The sequence below is a fragment of the Musa acuminata genome, chromosome BXJ2-5 (genome assembly GCF_036884655.1).
Source record: "Musa acuminata AAA Group cultivar baxijiao chromosome BXJ2-5, Cavendish_Baxijiao_AAA, whole genome shotgun sequence".
NCBI lineage: Eukaryota > Viridiplantae > Streptophyta > Magnoliopsida > Zingiberales > Musaceae > Musa > Musa acuminata.
In genome coordinates this window covers 6,962,429-6,980,819 of record NC_088342.1, presented here as the reverse complement: position 1 = coordinate 6,980,819, position 18,391 = coordinate 6,962,429, and the positions used below count along the sequence as shown (strand labels likewise).

General features: G+C 53.9%; 4 protein-coding genes across 6 annotated transcripts; 2 read left to right on the top strand and 2 right to left on the bottom strand.

Annotated features, from left to right (window-relative positions):
- Positions 1–1,119: 1,119 nt before the first annotated feature.
- On the bottom strand, positions 1,120–2,427 carry LOC135612285 (probable 2-oxoglutarate-dependent dioxygenase AOP1). The gene is made up of 3 exons (XM_065108395.1): positions 1,990–2,427; positions 1,587–1,914; positions 1,120–1,496 (listed from the first exon to the last, which is right to left on the bottom strand). The coding sequence occupies exons 1-3, from the start codon at positions 2,355–2,357 to the stop codon at positions 1,224–1,226; spliced, it is 969 nt and encodes a 322-aa protein (XP_064964467.1). The 5' UTR covers positions 2,358–2,427; the 3' UTR covers positions 1,120–1,223.
- Positions 2,428–4,155: 1,728 nt separating this feature from the next.
- On the top strand, positions 4,156–5,577 carry LOC103984690 (probable inactive 2-oxoglutarate-dependent dioxygenase AOP2). The gene is made up of 3 exons (XM_009402239.3): positions 4,156–4,595; positions 4,705–5,026; positions 5,141–5,577. The coding sequence occupies exons 1-3, from the start codon at positions 4,156–4,158 to the stop codon at positions 5,408–5,410; spliced, it is 1,032 nt and encodes a 343-aa protein (XP_009400514.2). The 3' UTR covers positions 5,411–5,577.
- LOC135612287 (probable inactive 2-oxoglutarate-dependent dioxygenase AOP2) lies at positions 4,704–18,352 on the bottom strand. 3 transcript variants are annotated; one of them, XM_065108397.1, is made up of 5 exons: positions 17,916–18,352; positions 17,513–17,840; positions 14,540–17,422; positions 13,916–14,461; positions 4,704–13,846 (listed from the first exon to the last, which is right to left on the bottom strand). In XM_065108397.1, the coding sequence occupies exons 1-3, from the start codon at positions 18,281–18,283 to the stop codon at positions 17,252–17,254; spliced, it is 867 nt and encodes a 288-aa protein (XP_064964469.1). In that variant the 5' UTR covers positions 18,284–18,352; the 3' UTR covers positions 4,704–13,846; positions 13,916–14,461; positions 14,540–17,251. The 3 variants fall into 3 exon arrangements, with proteins under 3 accessions (XP_064964469.1, XP_064964470.1, XP_064964468.1); XM_065108398.1 differs by having other exon boundaries at positions 17,358–17,422; XM_065108396.1 differs by lacking the exons at positions 17,513–17,840; positions 17,916–18,352 and having other exon boundaries at positions 14,540–17,255.
- Positions 8,796–9,416, top strand: LOC135613235 (uncharacterized). The gene has a single exon (XM_065110336.1). It carries the CDS (start codon positions 8,796–8,798, stop codon positions 9,414–9,416), a length of 621 nt encoding a protein of 206 aa, XP_064966408.1.
- Positions 18,353–18,391: the final 39 nt, after the last annotated feature.

The window sequence follows — 18,391 nt, the reverse complement described above, 5'->3', positions numbered from 1 at the left end:
AATAATTTTTTTAAAAAAATATTCCATTAGTTCATGAATCATATCAAACTTTTTTTTAAATAAATTGATAATAATAATTAAAATCTAATCATAATTATAATACATATTTTTAATTAAATACGTCAACGCAATCAAACACGTCGCTTTTTCCATCCTCGCGATCAGTTACCGTCGCAATCGATCATTGCTCTTCCCCTTCCTTGCAATCGGCAACCCCTCTCCCCTTCCTCGTGATCGATTGCCATTCCCCCTTCCTCGCGATCGATCATCTCTCTCCCCCTTCCTTGCAAACAACAACCGCTCCTCCTTCCTCACCATCGATCATCGCTTCACCGGACACTCGGACCCGGTCTTTAGTCAGATCAGCCTTCGTCCGGCTCACGCATACTTTGTCTTGATCGAACCAACGCAACCAGCCACCTCAGCAGTCTCACGAAACGTCTCAGAGAGATCCCCCATCATCCGGACCCGAACCGAGCTGCATCGGCCCCGAGGTCACGGTTTAAAGTTGTTTACACTAACACCCCCTTCCTTGCAAACAACAACCGCTCCTCCTTCCTCGCCATCGATCATCGCTTCACCGGACACTCGGACTCGGTCTTTAGTCAGATCAGCCTTCGTCGGGCTCACGCATACTTTGAAGCAGACAGCTGCAACGTCACGGCTTCTGGTTATGGCGAGACACTGAAGGCTTGCGGCAGACGGGAAGCAACTCATTTATAATTAATAGATGTTTGAGAGAGAGAGAGAGAGAGAGAGAGAGAGAGCTTTGGATCTATCTGCAATACAGTTCCAAGTTCCAAAGTCGGTGGCTCTTGGATGCGTCGATCTTACTAGAAACCAAAGCACAAGGCAAACCAGTTCTGACAGATGGTTTCACCCTGACTTTAAACGAGCACCCTGTTGAAAGAAAGAACACCGTATGGCCTCCTTCAACGAAGCAGCGTGAGTGAGGGAAAGAAGATGACAGATACAAGTCTCCTTGAACGAAGCAGAAAAGAACTACACATTCTGCGAGAAGGGAAAGGCACACTGTGCAACCATTACCAAATACCAAGCTCTTAAAAACCATGGGAAGACCAACCAAGCGACCCTACATTTGAGATCGACGACTTCATGTATAGCAATCTCTGGATCCAGCAATGCATCAGAGTCCATTCTTATTACCAACGAAAAAAGATGCAATACGTCCTGAAAAGACAACAGTAATATGAACGACACGATCATGCATCAGCTTCCTTGGTTGCGTCCGTCCCGCAGTAAGCGACTAGCTTGCACTGTTGCATCATGCCCTCCTCTGAGAAGCAGAACCTCAGGTAATCATCGTAGTAGTAGGGTTTGAAGATGGGGGGATGTTTGTCGTCCACCAACTCGACTGGGGCTTGAATCGGGCGCTCATTCTTGGGCATCGCGAACAGCAGAACAGAGTACCTCGTTTCTTTGCCGCTCACCGTGACGCCATGCATGGGGGAGTACACCTTGCCGTTGCTCCATGCCTGCTTCCATCAACACAGACAAAATGGTGTGCGTGGCAGTACCGTATTGTTAGAGTCAAGAGAGAAATTTGAGTGACAAAGCGATCGTACCCAGAAAGATTCTCCAGCGATGATGAAGAAGGAGGTGGGGGAGCTGGGGGTGGCTTGGATCCACTGACCGTCTCTGGTCTCCACCTCCAGCCCATCAACGCCGTTCAGCTGGCACACTGCAGTCAACAGATTGGCGTCCCGATGCGCCATCTGACCCACTTTCCTCGTCTCCTCGCCGGGCGCTCCGTACTCCGAGAACCGGAGCAGGTGCCATGTCGATTGCATTTGCTCTTCATGGTACTCAGCCACGTCCAGGCTCTGCAGGACCATCTTCCTTATCATCCCCTGCAACTCCGCCAGTTTCTTCGTGAAGGAGGAAGCCCTCTCGCTGCCAAACATATGGGACGACAAATCGCATCATGCACATCAAACAAGAATCGAGGAAGACAAAATGAAGCAGCACCAGAAGTTGGGGTTCCCATCGGGCCACATGAGGCTGGCGAAGTTGGGGATGGCGTCTGACAGGGTCGCATCCCTGATGGCCAGGCTCTCGTAGTCGAGGTTCGGGAACCGGCCGAGGTAGCCGTCGTAGACCTTGTCGGAGGCGTTCTTGAGCTTAGTCTCGAGAGGGAGGCGGAACAGATCCTTGGCGATCACCTCCAGGAGCGACTGCTGGAGCTCGGGGGTAATTCGGTCGTAGACGGCCTCGAAGCAGCCGCAGGTTCCGAGCGCCTGCATGACCTGCTCCCGGGTGGCGTCCCAGGCGGGCCCTCCGTCGGCCGCCGGGTCGAAGCCGGAGAAATCGATCACCGGGAGTTGGGGCCGCTGCATCTTGCCTTTCTTTCTTTCTTTCCCTCGGTGTTCCTTCGAGTTTTTGCGTGCTGTCGAGTCGCTCTGCCTGCTGAACTGATATAAGGTTTGTTTATAACAACTGGGCCCGGGGGTTGGTGGCGTTACGATATTAAATTAAGCATTAGGAAAGAACTGCACGTCTCGACAGTCCTGAGATGATTATGGTCGATTAAACTATATATATATATATATATAATTTTGAGTTTTTATTGTCTAATTTCGTATATTTTCATTTTAATTCTAGGATTAAATATAACTGATAGGGATAAATCATAATACTCTCAATTTTTTTTTATCACATAAGTAATATCTAAATAGAGGTACGAAAGCATCTGCTCCCTACGATCGTCAATAGGAGGTCATGTTACCTGCCCTTCCTTTTCAAAGTGAGTTTACATGAACCACTTCTCATCGATCCCATAGTTAATAAAATAAGTATGACTTTACATTAATGGTCGATGACATGATCAAGTCTCATCAGCCTTCCCTTCTAGACGAACGACAAGGGGACCACATATTATCTAATCCAAAGAAGCAAGAAAGCTTGATTGGATGTGTCATCCTGATAATCCATATATATTGCTTCTGGGAATGCAAGTCGGCAAGCTGCACACATTAAATGTTTATATCACGTTAGGTAAGGGGGGGAGTTTTGATGAAGGCCTATTTGCTCTACCTAGCTCCCAAGTATAAAAGTCATGCCCCGAGTTAAGCCAAGACAAGAAGACAAAAAAGACTCTTTACTCTCTTGATTACATTACTGATATTATTATCTTCCTCCTCCTTTGCTTTTCAAACTTAAGCATCAAAAGGGTCGAGCCAAGGTACGTCAACGTAGGCCTATTATGCAGGATCATCGACGTAGCCCGGAGATGCAACCAGAAGGCTACCTAATAGAGGAGATCACCTAGCTACCAAACCAAGCTTCATCGCTTAAAAACTAAGTCGTTCGTAGCGAATCACTTCTTTCTATAACTTCCTTTGTTTTGATCGTAACACCTACTCTCCACATCGCCAAGAGGAATAATAAAAAAAGACTTGCACTTTCGATATAAACACATCTTGATTCTATAAATTTCTTACGGAGTTTCGTCGCTACTCTCGCATGTACCACAATTCAGTATAAGTGTAGCACCATAGAGAATATTAGACTCACCATAAACGTTCACGGGCAGTGGAAACAATATGATAGAAATAATGATTAGATTATTTTTTCAATTGTTTTGGGAATTTCTTAATTCTAATTTGTTTTATTTGACTCACCATAAACAAATAAACTTGTTGACTTTTATTTGTTTTCGTGGAATCACGAGATAAGGTGTGGGGTGATCAGATGGGTCACGCGGACATTATATACAGCAAACAAGTGTCACACGTTTTGCTCGGTTTTGGCTTTAATCGATTTTGTTCCCCTCTCACGGGGGCTGTCCTCGAACCACTCGTTTTGGAGCTCACGATCACATGGATCAGAACGAGTCGACGACAACGATGCCAAATAATTGAAGCTCGAGATCTCTAAATCACATGGGAGATGTACAAATCCGACGAATAGAATCATGTATTTTTAACAAATTGAATTATGTCTAATTTCCTTATATCCGGAGAAAAATCGATCGATTTCCTAAGCTAATAAATAGATGAGAAATTGCTTGTCGTCTTAAGGGACATGACATGGTTGAATTAACCGAAGAGAAATTGTGGAATAAGGTGTTGATCCTCTGAGCTGTCCCCTTTTTTTTGGGTGAACGCGTGCAAATAAAGAAATGATATTTAGCAAATGATCCGTAAATATCCGCATCTTCTTTGGGGACTGCAGAATCCGAGGAAGAGAGAGAAAGACGGCATGTCCACCGAGACCTTCCACCACAAGCTGGACTTCACCGGACTGTCCCTGGAGAAGGCAGGAACTCCGGAATGGGAGCGGGTGCGGGCGCAGATGATGGAGGTGGTGGCGAATGAGGAAAACTGGTTCGAGGCAGTGTACGATGGAGTCGCCCAGGAGCTTCGGGAGGCGCTCTTCGGGCGCACCGTGAAGGAGCTCTTCGCGCTCCCCGTGGAGGTGAAGATGCGCAACACGTCGAACAAGGCGTACCACGGCTACGTCGGCCAGATCCCGGGCTTGGATTACGAGGCCCTGTCGGTCTTCGACGCGCACCTGGTCGAAGGCACTCGGAGCTTTACCGAGCTCATGTGGCCCGAGGGAAACCCGAGCTTTTGGTCCGTTGACACACCCAGTGATCGATTTACTTCCAGATCATCAAAGCAGATACATCTGTTTCCTACTCTTGTTTGACCCCTCCCCCTTGTGTTCCTTTCAATCGACCAGCGACATAGTGCACTCCTTCGGAAGGCAGCTGAGCGAGCTGGAGAAGATGGTGCGGAGGATGCTCCTGGAGAGCTTGGGCGTGGTCAAACACTTCGACCGCCAGAACAGTGAGCTCACGTTCGGCCTCCGGATGGCCAAGTACGGCGCTCTCACATCTCAGGAGGCGACGGTCGTGCTGCCGCCCCATGTCGATGAAACCACAGTCACCCTAGTCGTGCAGCACAAGGTAGCAGGCCTGCAAGTGCTAACCGCGGATGGCGAGTGGCTCGCGGTGCCTCCATCCCCCAATTCGTATACGGTATTGATTGGCCAATCATTACAGGTGAGCTGCGTGCACTCGACTCGTAATCCTTTTCCAGCTCTAGTCTGATACAGCCGGCCGGCCGGACGGCGAAGGAAGGACACAACTTGTGACGGCTTTTCATGTGTTCCTCAGGGCTGGAGCAATGGAAGACTTCGTGCAAAACTGCATCGTGTCATGGTCGGCGGCGAGGACACCAGGTATTCCGGTATCTTTGCGTCCCACCCAAAGGACGACGTGGTGGTGCAAGTTCCCGAGGAGCTGGTCGATGAAGAGCACCCCTTGATCTACAAGCCTTTCGGCTATCCCGGCTTTGTGAACTTCCACCACTCGGAGGAAGGCATGAAATCGGACGATGCGCTCAAGGCGTACTGCGGGGTCCAACTCGATGAAGTGGGAGCCTGATCTCCCACGCTTGGCGTTTTGCATCATCATCCCTCGTCGATTTGTATGCTTGCCTTCCTTTCTCGTTTCCGTGTTTCTCGAATAAAACTCGGTCGTTTTCTTGTATTACTATATGCGTGTTTCCTTTATCCAATATCTTTAATGCAAATTGTCCTGTTACGTCTGCATATTATTATTCGTACGTGGTCACGCAAGCTCCAAAAAAATTTGCGACGGGATAAAAGTGCTAAATTGCTTTTGTTTTAGAAGAGTACTGTTGGTGTAAACAACATTAAGCCGTGGCCACGGGACCGACGCGGCTTGGTTCAGGTCCGGATGATGGGGGATCTTTCCGAGGCGGCCCTTGAGATCGCTGAGGTGGTCGATTACGATGGTCCGATCGAGACAGGGTCGTTGTTCCTTCCGAGAGGGGACTCTTCGCCTGGGCGTTCAGTGGGCGGCCTTCGTCTTCGCACCTGCACACAAGTCGGGTCGGGGGTGCTCGGCCCGACCCCTCCGACGATCAAGTTAGTGAGTGTCTTCGCACCTGCACCGCGTCGCCCATGAGGCCACAACTTAAAATTTTTTACACCAATATTTTTGGCATTAGAAGGAGAGCATGAACCTCCGACGATCAAGTTAGTGAGTAGTCGCAGCGGATTTTGTATCTGTTCATTCTCATTTCCTCGTAACGCGAGGGTTTTTATAGTGAGGGTTATCGTTTGTTGATGCGCCTACCCGTAGGGAGCAAGATCGTACGTCTGGTAGCATCTGACATCGATGTTGGCGTGGCGTGAGGGATCAAGCCTGAGCAGGGTGTTAATGTGCCTTGGTTGGCGTTTCGATTTGCGTGTGCTAACAGGTCAACAGAAGGGTGAGGTGTCACCTGGGACAGCTGACGTCACCCGAGTCTTATCGCCATTATTACCCTCATCAAGTACGACCGTTCACTACAGCTTTGTGGACTAAATATGATGCTCGGCGATCACAAATGATCGAATAGACCGAGGGGAAGGGTGCCTTCCTCCAATCATACGTTATTGTGGAGCAATCATGGAGACCAGTCGTTTGGCAAAGATATCAACCAGTTTAGTTGGTAAAGATCTTAAAAATTTATCATAAGATCTTACGTTTAATTCATAAAAATTAAAAAAATCATATGAATTAAAAATTAAGATAAAATATCACGATTTAAATTTGATGGATAAATTAATCTATCAACTTACTCATCAGATTAAGTTGATTCAAACCACTAATCAAATTGCTCATCAAAGAGAACGAATAATTTCGCTCAGGGAGTACTGCAGCCTGAATTCCCACGCTCGGTGTTTTGCACCCTCGGAGACGAGCCCGGCCATCGTGAGAGAGGGAAAGAAGATGACAGATACAAGTCTCCTTGAACGAAGCAGAACAAGAACTACACATTCTGCGAGAACGGAAAGGCACACTCTGCAACCATTCCCAAATACCAAGCTCTTAAAAACCATGGGAAGACCAACCAAGAGACCCTACATTTGAGATCGACGACTTCATGTATAGCAATCTCTGGATCCAGCAATGCATCAGAGTCCATTCTTATTACCAACGAAAAAAGAAGCAATACGTCCTGAAAAGACAACAGTAATATGAACGACATGATCATGCATCAGCTTCCTTGGTTGCGTCCGTCCCACAGTAAGCGACTAGCTTGCACTGTTGCATCATGCCCTCCTCTGAGAAGCAGAACCTCAGGTAATCATCGTAGTAGTAGGGTTTGAAGATGGGGGTGATGAGGGTGATAATCACGATAAGACTGGCCTGACACCCGCTGACGCCCTGCGTCTCCGCCAAGCTGACAGCACGCGGCTGACACGGGCCATAACGCCGACCGAGGCCCATTAATGACCTCTCAGGCTTGATCCCTCATGACACGCCAACGACGATGTCAGACATCACCAGAAGGTATGATCCTGCCCCCTGCGAGCAGGCATGTCAGGTAATACCAAACTCCCCTATAAATACCCTTGCATCCTAAACGGAAAGGGGGGGGGGACAGACACTAACAACTCTTCTACAGCTAAAATCCCCTCCACATCTGCTAACTTGATCGTCGGAGGGGTCGGGCCGAGCATCCCGACCCGACCTTTGTGCAGGTACGAAGCTTGGGATCCCCGCCGGACGCGTGGGCGAGGAGTTCCCGCCCGGAGCAAACGGCGACCTCGTCCCGATCGTACCATCGCACCAGACCGACCCAGCGGGCTCGAGGAACGCCCCGGAGAGATCCCCGTCGTCTGGACCTGAACCGAGCCGCCTCGGCCCCGAGGCCACGACTCAAAGTTGTTTACACCAACATTCTGGAGCTAGAAGGAGGGCCTGATGTCGAGGGATCGCCAGTCCGACTCGGCCGAACCCGCAGTCGAGGGGGCGCACCCGGTCGGGGCTCCAGGCGAACACTCCCCGTGGACGGGCCTCCGCAACGAACACCCCGTCGCAACTTCAGAGAGCTATTGGCGGATCTTCAATGACCAGGGTTTGGTGCCACCCGACGCCCCCTTCGCCGAACCGTCGCCCGTCTCGTCCGAGGCCTTTCTTAACCTCGCCCATCAGGTCCAAGGTCTAACCGGAATGGTACAGTCCATCATTCCACTCGTCTCTGGAGCGCTGCATCCGCCGGCCGCCGAAGCGGTGCACCAGCAAGAGCCGCCTGTTCGGGCTTAGGCGCAGCCCCTGGAGCTCCCCACTTCGCCTCAGGTCCCGTCGTCCCCACTCGGGGATCGAGTAACGGCGGACCAGAGAGGTCACGCTCAACCTGAGGCCCTTCCTTTGGCCTCGATTGACTCCCTGCGAGCCCAGTTGCTCCTCGTCAGTCAACGGCTTGACGAGGTACAGAAGGAGGTCCGTAGGTCAAGAGGAGAGCTCGGGAAGGACGTACATCAGGGATCCCCATTTGTCCTTGAAATACGGGATCAGACAGTCCCACAGAACTTTCGTCTCCCCTCTCTGGACACATACGATGGCTCCACCAACCCAGCGGACCATGTAGCCACCTTCCGCACCCAAATGGCACTGTATGGAACCTCTGACGCTCTGATGTGTAGGGTGTTTCCCACAACTCTAAGAGGACCAACCCGCGCGTGGTACGACGGCTTGAGGACCGGGACGGTCGCCTCATTCGACCAGCTCGCCAGAGACTTCGAGCTCAACTTCCTGGCCAGCGCATGGCCGAAACCGTCCGTCGCCTAGCTTCTCGGACTACACCAGAGGGAGAACGAGTCCCTCTCCCACTTTGTGAACCGTTTTTCCACGCAGATTCGGGGATTATCCGATGCTCACCCCTCTCTGTTTGATGCAGGCGTTCATGGCGGGACTGCGACCTTCCTGATTCTTCTGGTCCCTCGTTGAGAAGCCCCCCTCCGTGGTATCTGAGATGCTTCAACGGGCGAGCCAGTTCGTCGCGGCTGAGGCTTGGGTGGCCGGAAAACAGGAAGAGCGCACGAGGGTCAAACTGGAGCCGGCTCGCGGGCAACAGCCTGCCGCGACTAGGCGTAGGCTGGAGCGATCCGACCCGCCTGCTCTGAGGCCTCCTCTGCCCCCCCTAGGTACGTCCCGAAAGGAGATATTTCTCCAGATAAAGGAGAGAGGTTTGCTCAGGGCTCCCGTTCCGATGAAAAACCCACGAGAGCTCACTGACCAATCCAAGCACTGTCGCTTTCACAGACAAAGCGGGCACGACACCGAAGACTGCCACGAACTAAAATGGCAGATCGAGGAACTGGTCCGCGGGGGTCACCTCAGTCGGTACGTCTGGCGTAACAGGGAGCCCTCCCCTCGCCTGGAGGGCCCCGTGGAGCGCCACATCGATGTCATCACCGGAGGACCGGCGGCAGGGGGAACCAGTATGTCTGGGAGAAAAGCGTATGCCCGTTCCGCCAGGATTGATGCTCCCCAGTGTGGTCCCGACCCCAAGGTCGCGTTCCCTCCCGAGGACGTCAGGCCACCGGAGCATGACGACGCGCTTGTCATAATGGCTCGAATCGCTAACGCCTAGGTGAGGAGAATCATGATTGACATGGGGAGCTCAACCGGCGTGCTCTATCTAGATGCCTTCCAGAAATTGGGGCTAACCAAAGAATCCCTGAAGCCTATCTCCACGGCACTCACGGGATTCACCGGTGACTCAGTCTCACCATTGGGGACTGTTACCTTGCCCCTCACCTTGGGAACGCCGCCCAGAACAAAGACAGTGATGTCCACCTTCTTGGTGGTAGATCTTCCCACTGCTTACAACGCCATCCTCGGCCGCCCCACCCTCAACAAAATCAGAGCTGTAGTCTCCACCTATCATCAGACGGTGAAGTTTCCTACCCACGCCGGGACAGGGGAAGTTTGGGGAAGCCCCCAAGAGTCCAGACGATGCTACTTGACGGCGGTTTCGTTGCACAAAAGGGCGAAGACCGACCAACCTCTAGAGGACCCGAGAGAAGCGAAGCGGCCGACACCACATCCGGAGCCGATGGCGCTCACTTGTGACGTGCCGTTGATGGAGGATCGCCCGGATCGGACAGTCCGGGTCGGGTCGAAACTCCCCGGGCAAGAACGAGAGCAGCTTATCGATTTCTTGCAGGAGAATGCCGATGTCTTTGCCTGGTCGCCATCTGACATGGCCGGCGTCAACCCTGAGACCGCCCAGCATCACCTGAACATATCGCCCGATGCCCGGCCAGTAAAACAGAAGCCACGACGCCAAGCCCCTGATAGGCAACTCGCCGTCCGCAAAGAGGTGGAGCGACTCTTAGCGGCCGACTTCATCGAGGAAGTCAAGTACTCATGATGGCTATCTAATGTAGTGCTGGTAAAGAAGTCTAATGGGAACTAGAGGATGTTCGTTGACTACACGAGTCTCAATCGTGCATGCCCGAAAGACTGTTATCCCCTCCCAAGGATTGATCAGCTAGTCGACGTAACTGCCGGGCACTCCCGCTTGTCGTTTATGGATGCCTTCTCCGGTATCAACTAGATCAGAATGGCACTCGAGGACCAAGAGCACACGAATTTCATCACCGATCTAGGGGTGTATTTCTACAAAGTCATACCGTTCAGGCTCAAGAATGCCGGCGCTACCTATTAGAGGGCCGTGAACAAGATGTTCGCCCCACAGATCGGGCGAAACGTCGAAGTTTATGTCGACAACATGATTGTGAAAAGTCGCATGGCGGCCGACCACCTGACCGACTTGGCCGAGACATTCTCCACACTCCGGAGGTATGGCTTGCGACTGAACCCGACGAAGTGCGTTTTCGGCGTCAGTTCGGGAAGGTTCCTCGGATTCATCGTGCATGAAAGAGGAATCGACGTGAATCCGAAAAAGGTTCAGGCAGTCATCAACATGCAGGCCCCTCGAACAGTTAAGGACTTGCAGCGACTAAACGGACGGCTTGCTGCCTTATCCCAGTTTCTATCTCGGTCTGGTGATCGTTGCCTCCCCTTCTTCTGGGCGTTAAAGAACCCCAAGGACTTCCGGCGGACGGCGCAGTGTGAAGAAGCTTTGGGACAGATCAAGCGGCACTTGGCCAGCCTCCCCCGCTTTGCCTCGGTTACTCCCGAGGAGAAGCTCAGCGTCTACCTAGCCGCCTCCCAGCATGCGGTCAGCTCTGTCCTAACCAAAGAGGCTTCTGGGGAACAACTACTGGTCTACTACATCAGCCATGTCCTAAACGGGCCCGAGGAGCGGTATCCGCTAATCGAGAAGCTCGCTTTGGCGCTCGTGCTGGCGTCTCGGAAACTACGCCCCTACTTCCAGGCTCACCCGATTGAGGTAATAACTGACCAGCCGCTCCGGCAGGTTATGTCTAAGTTTGATGTCGCAGGACGGCTTCTCAAGTGGTCGATAGAACTCGAAGAATTCGACATACGTTACGTCCCGAGGACTGCTATCAAGGCCCAGTCCGTGGCCAACTTCATCGCGGAACTGGTAGAAGATGGGAATGGAAGCTCCGAGCAATCAGAGGAGGCGTGGGACCTGCATGTGGATGGCTCGGCTACCTCCAGCAGCGCCGGCGCGGGGTTAGTACTCTTGGCCCCCGACGAACGCTCGTTCAAACGCTCCTTCCGCTTCGGCTTCCGGGCAACCAACAACGAGGCGCCCTTGGTAGGACTCAAGCTGGCCCTTGAAATGCAGGTGGATGCCATCCACGTCTTCACTGACTCGCAGCTCGTCGCCGAGCAGCTCAGCGGTGGATACGAAGCCAGGGAACCGACCATGACAAAGTACTTGGCGTAGGTAAAAAGCCTAGCCTCCAACTTCTCCCACTTCACGATATCCAGGGTGCCGAGGAGCCAAAATGAATGAGCCGACGAGTTGGCGAAGATGGCTTCAGGACCAGACCACGGAAACCGCCCCGAGGTCAAAGAGCTCCCATTCCGCGCCATCTCGATTTCGGCTATAACTCCTGCCGAAGCACGTGCCATGTGGGTAAAGGAGATGTTACTCTTCAAACGCGACGGGATTCTTCCCAACGACGAAGCCGCGGTGCGCCGCATCCGCCGAACACAAGCGTGGTATTCCGAGGTGAACAGATGGCTCTACAAGCGGTCCTTCTCACAGCCCCTGCTACGATGCCTCGAGCCTGATGAAGCGTAGGCTGTCCTGGCCGAGGTCCACGAGGGGATCTGCGGGGAGCATATGGCTGCTCGGACCTTGGCCTACAAAATCCTTCGTCAAGGATACTACTGGCCCACCATGTCCCGAGATGCGAGAATATAGGTGCAGCTGTGTGGGCCCTGCCAGAGGCACGCCCGAATGCCCCGGATGCTGGCGGTTCCCTGTCCCCCATCGACTATGCGTGGTCGTTCGCGCAATGGGGATTGGACCTCCTCGGCCCTTTTCCACCGGCCTCGGGGCAACGACGATGCATCGTCGTGGGCGTAGATTACTTCACCAAATGGGCCGAAGCCGAGCCACTAGCGGCAATCACGGAATGGCAAGTGTAGAAATTCGTCTGGAAAAACATCGTGACTCGGTTTGGCTTGCCCGAAGCCATCATCACAGACAATGGATCCCAGTTCACCAGTGCTCGATTCCAGGAGTTCTTTGCGAACTATGGGATTCAGCTGAGGTTCAGCTCTGTGGCCCATCCCCAGACGAACGGGTTGGCCGAAGTCACTAACCGATCTATTCTAGACGGACTCAAGAGGAGAGTGTCAGCGGCCCAATCAGCCTGGGCGGATGAGCTCCCCAGTATCCTGTGGTCCCTGCGGACCACCCCCAAGACCGTAACCGGAGAGTCCCCTTACGACCTCTCGTTTGGGACCGAGGCTGTCTTGCCCCCCGAGATGGTTTTCCCTACCCTGAGGACGGCAAGCTACATCGAACGGGTATCGGCCCAGGGACTGCGAGCCGATCTCGATCTACTCGAGGAGCGACGCGCTAACGTGCACCTGAAAGACCTCTCCTATAAAAGGGCTGTTGCCAGAATCTATAACCGCAGGGTACGGCCTCGACCAATTAAGCTAGGTGACTTAGTCTTACGCAAGGCTGAGGTTAGCGACCCGACCCGAGCATGTGGGAAGTTAGCTCCCAATTGGGAAGGCCCTTATCGGGTGACCGAAGCTGTTAGGGTCGGTACGTACCGACTAGCGACGATGTAGGGCCACTCTTTGCCAAGGGGTTGGAACTCGCAAAATCTCAAAAAGTTCTTTCCATAATGCGATGAAAAAGGACTCAACAGAAGTTAGAATTATATTACGACACTAGATAGTATAGTGATCGGCAAACCACAAGCTAGGAAAAAAGACACTTGAGAGGGCAAAAACAGCTATATTAATTTCAGAGAGTACATTAACATTAGTGGTCAACAGAAAAGTCTACATTTATTCCTCAGGAGCATCAGGGCTATCATCAAATGGGACTTCGTCCGGCATATCGACGCCCATGTCCTCGGGGAAGGAATCGAAAGGATCCTCCGCGACCTCCAGGCCGGGGTGGCGCGCCTTGAAGTGAGCAAGGGCAATCCGGTAACCGTATTCGTACGAAACCCGCCTAGTCCGAACAAGGCCAAGCTGAAAGCCCGAGGAACCTTTGTAGTCCTCGATCAGTTTTTTGTCCTTCTCCGACCTCTGACGGATCTCGACGGCAAGGGCCTCGGCAGCACCCCGCGCTTCAGCACGCGCCCCCTCCAACCGTCGGATCAGCTCAATCGACTCCCCCCTTGCCGAACAAGCTTCGGCCACAGACGCCCTCAGCTGCATCTAGAGCTCCTTATTTTACTCCACGGACACCTTGAGCTCGGAATGGAGGTGTGTCGCCTCCGCATCCAAATCCGAGGCACGCTGCTCGGCTATCGCGACCGCCTCAGGAGTCGCCCCGGCGCGAACCTCCTCCATATGCTTACGGAGGTCGGCATTGTGGCCACTGAGGATGTCGATGACCCACCCTGCGTCATGGATGCGGTCCATCAGCGCCGCGGCATAATGAGTGCCCTGCAGACAAATGAGTTATGACGAGAACTATCCGAACACACGCAACCGAACCAGCAGAATGACACTTACCCACAGCAGCGACTTGGCAGACCTGCCAAGAAGGACCTCGGAGGACAGAGTGTACAGGTCCCGAGCTATGTCGGGATGGAGCCCTCCGCGCACAAACCCGGCCATGGAATCCCCGTCGGCCCACACCCGGCTACCACGGGTAAAGCCTTCCCAGCGGGCCCTCAGCGGGGCGGAGGGCTCGCCCTGAGGAAGGTCGCCTATCGCCCGCGCCTGGTAGGGCTCATCCTCCCCCCTAGCCTGAAGGCGGCAAAAGCTCGCGGATGGAAGGCTCTCGAGGGGCCTTCCCCGCCTCCTCCATGCTGGAGTCGGCTTCTCCTCGCCCGAGGCTCTTCCCGACGCGGACGCCCGATGCGGCGACGGTTCCCGCTGGCTGAGCCGCAGCTTCCCCGGAGTCCTTCGCCGAGGAAGTCTTCGCCTTCTTCCGAGGACGGCCAGCCTCAACATCCACCGGGGCCTCTCTCGAGCCAGCCCTCGCCTTGGCTGGCGAACGAGCGGATGGGGCCGACGGGGTCTTACCCCCACGCAAGGCTCGGAGAACCACCATCTCTGCGTAAAAGCACTAACATGGGTCAGCCGACTGGATAATCTCTAAAAGAAACCCTAAAACTACCCCTAAGGGCATACCTCGAGGCATCGGGCTAAGACCCGCCTCGACCAACCACTGCTCGGACATACTCCGGATGGCTCTTGAGGCTGGGAGGATTTATTTGAGCCTCCAGAGCTCTCGGCACTCCTCATCGTCCAAACACGGGGCGGTGTTGTCTATCACGTGCTGTCACGGACAAACTTCTAAACAGGATATTTGATGTAATGCTTATGTATGTCCGTGCCTTTTGATATGTTCATGCCTTGTACAGCATGTAGAGGGACGGCCGAAGGCTTAATAGTCCCATTTTAGTTGGGTTGGTGGCCTCTTTAGGCTTGTAAATAAAGGTTATGTCATGTGGACATGTGCGAGAGATTTTTGATCTATAATGGACTATTTTACCCTTTGTTGTGCAACTGTTCAGAGCTTGTAAAGTCTGTTTTTAATTTGTATTGTCTATGAAGTGTTTTTCAGAGATGTTTGCTTATGGATCCCGATTGAGGCGTTCTCTCTAACCCGTTCTCTCTTTTGTTGGTCCTAAGGGACAATGGGAGGCTTCGGGGAGGTTGACCTTTGCGGACGGACACGCAAGGGTGCTGCATGACTTAGGCAAAACCAGCTAAGTCCGTGACAGTGCGCCGCCCATCGAAGCCCAAATCCCCAGTCCTCAGAGCGACTGACGAAAAAAAAGCGCCCCTTCCATCCCTTATTACTGGAAGGAGCCCCGCTCACTCGGAAGCCCGCTCGGGCGGACAGATAGTAGCCCCCCGACCCCTTGGAAAGTCGAAAGCAAGAAAGGAAGAGGGATTGGGTCGGGGCGATGTGGGCATAGTGGCACTCCCCCCGGAACGCCACCAGATAACGCCAAGAGTTGGGCGCCATCTGGGACGGGGAGGTACGCCACCATGAGATACAAGAGGTTATGATGGGGTGCAAAGGGAGGCGTTGCCCGGCCTCAAAAGTATCAAGGGTAAGGGCGAAACCCCTGGGAATCGGATCGTACGCTCGTTGGCCGGGCTCGGGAGCAAGAAGGACAAACTCCTCCGGGATGCCATAGCGGTCCCGGAGGCGACTGAGCAACGACCCGCTCACGGTGGAGTCGAGGTCGTGCGGCCACATCAGGGCCTCAAGGGCCCGGGCCGCCTTTTCATCGGAAGACGAGTTGGGATCCGACACAACCGCCGTTTGCCCGTCTTTAGCCAAAGAAGAGGATGAAGAGGAAGGAGAAGAAGACAGCATCCTTACCGACCTTTAGAAAAAGGAGAAGAGCGATCGGCGCAAACAAAACGATGGAGTCCGAAGCGGCAGAATAGAAACAAGTGAGGAGACCTTCGAGGGGCTAGCTGCACACTATTTATAGACAAAATCCCTCCAAAAACAGTGACCCTTTCTCTTCTCAGGCGTGTCGCATTGGGATGACACATCGTCACTCCGCCATAAATGCGACTTGGCAAGGCAACCAACAGGCACGTTACGCGTGGCAAACAATGGGCTTGAGGCGCCAGTCTTCTCGAATACTGGCGATTCTCGAAAAGGTTCATCCCCTGAACTTCCCAACAGACCAAAGGTTACCTAGCCACCCACACCTCCCGCAACACAGAGTAGCAAATCCAATCGGAGTAGCTCCTCGGTAGCAGCTGCCTGTGTCGTGTTCTTCGGCCTCATGTCGCCCGAAACCACACCTGCGCAGCCTGCTCGCCCGAGTCCAGCTCCTCGGCAGCAGCCGCCTGTGTCGTGTTCTTCAGCCTCATGTCGCCCGAAACCACACCTGCGCAGCCTGCTCGCCCGAGTCCAGCTCCTCGGCAACAGCCGCCTGTGTCGTGTTCTTCGGCCTCATGTCGCCCGAAACCATGCCCGCGCGCCTGCTCGCCTGAGTCCAGCTCCTCGGCGACAGCCACCTGTGTCGTGCTCCTCGACCGCACATTGCCCGAGGCCACGCCTACACGACCTGCCTGCCCAAGGGGGCTACCACCCTCACGGCCGAGCCCAATTTGACCTACGAGTCATTCTTCGAGGCTCCTCGGCCACTCACTTCCTAGCGCCGCAACGGCACACCCGATCTTTCTCGATGGCCAAGCAACACGATCCCCACGCCTAGGGCGGCGAACCGGCCTTCGCCCGACGGAGATAGCTCTTTAAACCCGAAGCCCTGCCTTAGACCCCCGTTTCCGGCAGCTGACGCATAGCTTCCTTTGGGGGGGAGTATGATGAGGGTGATAATCACAATAAGACTGGCTTGACACCTGCTGACGCCCTGCGTCTCCGCCAGGCTGACAGCACATGGCTGACACGGGCCATAACGCCGACCGAGGCCCATTAATGACCTCTCAGGCTTGATCCCTCATGACACGCCAACAGCGATGTCAGACGTCACTAGAAGGTACGATCCTGCCCCCTGCGAGCAGGCACGTTAGGTTATACCAAACTCCCTTATAAATACCCTTGCATCCTAAACGGAAGGGGGGGGGGGGACAGACACTAACAACTCTTCTACAGCTAAAATCCCCTCCACATCTGCTAACTTGATCGTCAGAGGGGTCAGGCCGAGCACCTCGACCCGACCTTTGTGCAGGTGCGAAGCCTGGGATCCCCGCCGGACGCGTGGGCGAGGAGTTCCCCCCCAGAGCAAACGACGACCTCGTCCCGATTGTACCATCGCACCAGACCGACCCAGCGGGCTCGAGGAACGCCCCGGAGAGATCCCCGTCGTCCGGACTCGAACCGAGCCGCGTCGGCCCCGAGGTCACGGCTCAAAGTTGTTTACACCAACAGGGGGGATGTATGTCGTCCACCAACTCGACTGGGGCTTGAATCGGGCGCTCATTCTTGGGCATCGCTAACAGCAGAACAGAGTACCTCGTTTCTTTGCCGCTCACCGTGACGCCATGCATGGGGGAGTACACCTTGCCGTTGCTCCATGCCTGCTTCCATCAACACAGACAAAATGGTGTGCGTGGCAGTACCGTATTGTTAGAGTCAAGAGAGAAATTTGAGTGACAAAGCGATCGTACCCAGAAAGATTCTCCAGCGATGATGAAGAAGGAGGTGGGGGAGCTGGGGGTGGCTTGGATCCACTGACCGTCTCTGGTCTCCACCTCCAGCCCATCAACGCCGTTCAGCTGGCACACTGCAGTCAACAGATTGGCGTCCCGATGCGCCATCTGACCCACTTTCCTCGTCTCCTCGCCGGGCGCTCCGTACTCCGAGAACCGGAGCAGGTGCCATGTCGATTGCATTTGCTCTTCATGGTACTCAGCCACGTCCAGGCTCTGCAGGACCATCTTCCTTATCATCCCCTGCAACTCCGCCAGTTTCTTCGTGAAGGAGGAAGCCCTCTCGCTGCCAAACATATGGGACGACAAATCGCATCATGCACATCAAACAAGAATCGAGGAAGACAAAATGAAGCAGCACCAGAAGTTGGGGTTCCCATCGGGCCACATGAGGCTGGCGAAGTTGGGGATGGCGTCTGACAGGGTCGCATCCCTGATGGCCAGGCTCTCGTAGTCGAGGTTCGGGAACCGGCCGAGGTAGCCGTCGTAGACCTTGTCGGAGGCGTTCTTGAGCTTAGTCTCGAGAGGGAGGCGGAACAGATCCTTGGCGATCACCTCCAGGAGCGACTGCTGGAGCTCGGGGGTAATTCGGTCGTAGACGGCCTCGAAGCAGCCGCAGGTTCCGAGCGCCTGCATGACCTGCTCCCGGGTGGCGTCCCAGGCGGGCCCTCCGTCGGCCGCCGGGTCGAAGCCGGAGAAATCGATCACCGGGAGTTGGGGCCGCTGCATCTTGCCTTTCTTTCTTTCTTTCCCTCGGTGTTCCTTCGAGTTTTTGCGTGCTGTCGAGTCGCTCTGCCTGCTGAACTGATATAAGGTTTGTTTATAACAACTGGGCCC

Coding starts and splice junctions, on each gene's coding strand:
- LOC135612285 (XM_065108395.1), bottom strand. CDS start 2,357: ATGCAGCGGCCCCAACTCCCGGTGATCGATTTCTCCGGCTTCGACCCG. Junction 1,915..1,989: donor GATGGGAACCCCAACTTCTG/GTGCTGCTTCAT, acceptor TATGTTTGGCAG/CGAGAGGGCTTCCTCCTTCA. Junction 1,497..1,586: donor TCGCTGGAGAATCTTTCTGG/GTACGATCGCTT, acceptor TGATGGAAGCAG/GCATGGAGCAACGGCAAGGT.
- LOC135613235 (XM_065110336.1), top strand. CDS start 8,796: ATGCTTCAACGGGCGAGCCAGTTCGTCGCGGCTGAGGCTTGGGTGGCC.
- LOC135612287 (XM_065108396.1), bottom strand. CDS start 14,653: ATGAGGAGTGCCGAGAGCTCTGGAGGCTCAAATAAATCCTCCCAGCCT. Junction 14,462..14,539: donor TCTTAGCCCGATGCCTCGAG/GTATGCCCTTAG, acceptor GCTTTTACGCAG/AGATGGTGGTTCTCCGAGCC. Junction 13,847..13,915: donor CTGCCAAGTCGCTGCTGTGG/GTAAGTGTCATT, acceptor ATTTGTCTGCAG/GGCACTCATTATGCCGCGGC.
- LOC103984690 (XM_009402239.3), top strand. CDS start 4,156: ATGATCCGTAAATATCCGCATCTTCTTTGGGGACTGCAGAATCCGAGG. Junction 4,596..4,704: donor GAGGGAAACCCGAGCTTTTG/GTCCGTTGACAC, acceptor TCAATCGACCAG/CGACATAGTGCACTCCTTCG. Junction 5,027..5,140: donor TGATTGGCCAATCATTACAG/GTGAGCTGCGTG, acceptor TGTGTTCCTCAG/GGCTGGAGCAATGGAAGACT.